The sequence below is a fragment of the Octopus bimaculoides genome, chromosome 4, assembly GCF_001194135.2.
Source record: "Octopus bimaculoides isolate UCB-OBI-ISO-001 chromosome 4, ASM119413v2, whole genome shotgun sequence".
Lineage (NCBI taxonomy): Eukaryota > Metazoa > Mollusca > Cephalopoda > Octopoda > Octopodidae > Octopus > Octopus bimaculoides.
In genome coordinates, this window is record NC_068984.1 from 87,964,036 (window position 1) to 87,968,625 (window position 4,590).

General features: G+C 32.4%; 1 protein-coding gene across 4 annotated transcripts in view; it reads left to right on the forward strand.

Annotated features, from left to right (window-relative positions):
* Window positions 1–3,715, forward strand: part of LOC106872337 (uncharacterized) — a 127,918-nt gene extending 124,203 nt beyond the window's left edge. For all 4 annotated transcript variants that reach the window (XM_014919283.1, XM_014919284.1, XM_014919285.1 and 1 more), the window contains one exon: window positions 1,818–3,715. In XM_014919283.1, the coding sequence (XP_014774769.1) occupies window positions 1,818–2,526 (709 nt within the window). In that variant the 3' untranslated portion in view covers window positions 2,527–3,715. The remainder of the gene's footprint in view (window positions 1–1,817) is intronic.
* Window positions 3,716–4,590: the final 875 nt, after the last annotated feature.

Below are 4,590 nucleotides of genomic sequence, written 5' to 3' on the forward strand. Positions count from 1 at the left end.
GACAAGGCTGGTCCTCTGAAATACTGGTCCTACTCATTTTTACCAGCTGAGTGGACTAGAACAGCGTGAAATGAAATGCCTTGCTCAAGGACGCAACGCACTGCCGCGTATCGAACTCACGACCTTACGCTCGTGAACTGAATACCCTAACCACTAAGCCACGCGCCTTCACTGAAAACTAAGGGTTCGCGTGACTGTGGAGTGGTCAGCCACTTGCACGTTAATTTCACAAGCAGGCTGTTCTGTTGATCGGATAAACTGAAACATTCGAGGTCACAACCGACGGAGTGTCATTTTAGTATAATATAGTATAGTATATCTATCTATCTATCTATCTATCTATCTATCTATCTATCTATCTATCTATCTATCTATCTTCTATCTAGCTAGCCATCTACATACATACATACATGCATACATACATACATACATACATACTTACATACATGCATACAAACATACATACATACAAAAATACTCTGTTGATGTTGAAATTCCAATGAAGGAGCCTTGGTTTTAGGTTAGAAACCGGCTCTTTCTCTATTGACAAGAAATTTTGAAATAAAACTGAATAACATACATATATACATGTGTGTTTGTGGGGGGCTGTAATCTACCTTGGTGTTAGCTGATAGTTGTACTACTATGCGACATCCTTTCTCAAAGATAGAGATATTCATTTTGATCCTTAAACTTTAATTTTGTGCAAAGCCATCTTGTCAAAATAGCACCCGAGATTTTATTGAAAATATATTGAAAATATAAATATTATACTTGTCTTAACTGTTTCACTTGACGCTTACAGGTCAAGAGTGTGACATGTGAATAGCACTTGACTAAGTAAACGTTATCCAAATAATTTATTAAAATGCATGAAGGATTGTGAAGGTGTATGTATGGAGGGTGACAGTAGAAAATTATTCTGATTTTGTAAACGAACTTCCCTGTTTCAATGAATGAACTTCTTTACTTCACAATTTCTGAGATTCCATACAAGATTCTCAACCAAGCGACCAAACAAAGAAACATAAAAACAGCAACGCCGGTATTTGAGTTCGTGTAGTAGTTGGATAAGATAGATGAGTGTGTTTACACTGATGTTAACAATATAATTTCTCCCACTCCATTAAACTGAATATAGTGGCCGTTATTTTTTATACGGATAGCATTTCTCAGTAGTTTCACTCGGTCAAAACAGTAATGTGTAACAACTACTCGTGTAGATTATTGTAGATAAATTCTCAAGTGTGGAGAAGATAATGTTTCTCTGAGGAGATTTAATGATACCGAAACATGACTGGAGTTATAACCAGTAGTTATTCAGACCAGATTAAATTAAAATCAGAAATTGAACTAATCTTATTTTCTTCAAAGTGTTGGTTTTAAAACATTTTGCATGAACCAAAGCCTTATGAATGTCCTTTGGCAATGTGTTTAATCTCAATGTAAGAACATTGTAGATGAGCATTGAAGGGAGTTCACAGTGCGTCATATCCGTTACACAGTTTCGATTCCAGTCTGTATTCAAACTGAGTCGCTAATAATGAACATTTCACAGTCTCACTCGTCTCTGTATATAGAGTTTCTGAAGCTTACCGGAATTTAAGAAGTAAATACTTGTATTATTTACAGCATCTATTCAATCAACCGTAATTGAGCATGGAAAATATTTCGTGTTCTATCAACATAAAACTATAGCTATCAACGATAACTATCAACATAAAATTAGATCTGTTTTTTTTTTTCAGGTATAATTTTGTTTGCTTGTGTTTCTGTATTTATTTTTTTCCAATTAGATTTATTTTACTTGCTTTCAGTTACATCAAATATTATCAAGCGGGTCAATACCACATCGAATCAAGTGAAAGAGCGCTGCTTAGAAAAGAAGATACGCCAATGGGTTCTTTCCCTCGAGGAGATGACGAATTAAATACAATCATTCACAAAACAGACACTATTAACAGTAATTCCAGACATAAAGGCACTGATGATTTTAAATGTAAATCAGCGGATGGTTCTGCGAAGGATACTAGTAGTTGTAAAGGAACTCTACGTAACGGAGGTATTACAACTTTTTCTCCTTCAACTACACCAACACGTTCTGTTAGTGGATTGTATTCGGCAGTTGCTATGGAAACGCCCAGAAAAAGCTGGGCTTCTGTAGGACCAGCCAGTCTTGATTTGGAGGAAGATGATGATGCACAAGTTAGTGGTTCAATTCAATTACATATACCGAAACGTCAATCGTCAGAGAAACACAGAGTCTTTTCTGATAGATTTTCGGATAGTGTCGAACATTACTTAGTGAACAACGATGAATACGCTGTTGTAAGAAAACCTGTACGAGGTTCAACAAACGGAGCCACAGAAGAAATATACGCAACCCCACTGGATAATATGGAATTAAGGAATCAGTTCCAAGTAACGACAGGGCCTTACTACGCAAAACGACAAACAAACCCGAGACCAACATTGGCCTTCACAGACACCAGTAAAAATAGTAAATGGGAAGATGAATATTTTTAAGCTTTGAAATTCAATGAGATCTTCAGAATAGGGCTAAGAAATCTACATAAAGCTTTTACAGTCAGTATGGAGCTCTCAAACTTACTGATCTATTTTAATTCTAAAACAAGTTGTTGATACGAAAATCTCAAACACTCTTGACAGTAAAAAGAAATACTGAGCATTATAAGCAGCACGTTTTTGAAACTCTAAAACCCTCGTTTAAAAAAACACTAATTAAAAGTTCAAAGTATTACTTAATAAAGAATATTAACGTTTGGGTAAAAGTTTATTGAACTATAAATATTGCAAAAGTATCAATATTTTATTGATTTTGTTCCTGAAAAAAAAAATAAAAGAGTGAAACAAATGTAAATCTGCTAACATGTAAAAAAAAAAGTGGATTCTTTTTAAAATTTGGTTTCTTTACTTCATAACAAATCTATGAAAGTCATAAATTGTGGTTTCAGATTTTAAAAGTTTGTGAAACGTTTAAGCTAATTCCCCTCGGTGAGCAAAAATAACTTAATTTCTGAATTGTACCGCAAATAATCTTGAATCTTGAGACACATATATGTACGAAACAAATGACATGTCTACATTCTTATCACGAACGTGTTTAATGTATGAAAAAATAACTACTACTAACGCTTATCACCACACAATATGTATCGCAACTACAACATATTCTAATATCAGGAACGAAGAAACAAATTCACAATTCAGAGCGGCTAACAGATTCCTGATTTTATATATCTGGTTAGATGTCACAATAGTTCAATTTCGATTACTTATGGTACTTTTGTGAGAATGCTCTTACCTGGAAAACAAACCACTAAATATACACAAATATTTTAGGTGCATCATAAAAAATATTTTTTTCTCATTTAAGAGCATTTAACAAACAAGTTCGCCTCTCATATTAGAGCAATGAAGTAACTTTATTGGACATTGATAATAAAAAATGTAAAGCTACGTATTGGTGTACAACAAACCCAGTTACTGTGTGATGTCCGTAAAATTTACGTTTTGTATTGAAAAATAATGAGCATTCATCTATAAAATGCTCATTACGTTTTTCAATATAAATATGTACAGATAAATATAATCAATGCTACCAAAATAAAATCGAAATAACATTCAAATAACTACACTAAATATTATCACCAACTTGTATAATACTCACAACTGAGGTGTACATATACATATACGTGTGTGTATATATATATATATATATATATATATATATATATATATGCCAGATGTCAATATATATACACTGAAATATAAATGGCTCCATGAAAAATAATTGGATTTAACAAATTACTTGACATTTCTTTTGTATTTCTCCGTAAGGACGCAAAAGATTCTGTAAAGATGTCGTTGATAAAGACGTTTTTTTTTGTTTTTTGTTTTTTTACAAAGATCATTTGAATGAGTGATGTTCAATAAAAGACATATTCACAAATGTTAACCTGAAAAACAATCAAGATACTAACTTGTTTAGAACGACAAATATCAGCGTGTATTATGTGTATCTGTAAAATCCTTAAGCGTTATTCTACGTAATAGTTATTTGTATATACCATGTTTTTGTACACATTTGTATATGCAGGAATCAATTTGTTTGTCTGAGATACATTCATGCATGAATGACACTGAACACAAGTATAAAAATATAACTAATTATTCTAGAATACCTATTCTAGCGAATAGAGAACATTTTTTGAAAGACTATAGATTTATAACATGCAAATCCTTCAATCAACTTTGATAAATATTAAGTTTGGGGCAACATATCGAATCAAACGAAATGTCATATCCATATCGTCATGTCATAAACCCGAACAGAATTAAAATAATTATATTCATTAAATGATTGCAAAACTCTATATTAATCATATTAACGCATTCTAACACAACTGTATTCCTCACCTCTGGCCATTAATGAAACATTTCTATATTACGAGTAATTAAGAACAAATTATATAAGTCTTGGGGTTACTTGCAGAAAGAAATTGTAATTGTAGATTTCAGAGAGAACTGTGTAGTAATTCTCAAGTACCTGAATATATATGTATATAT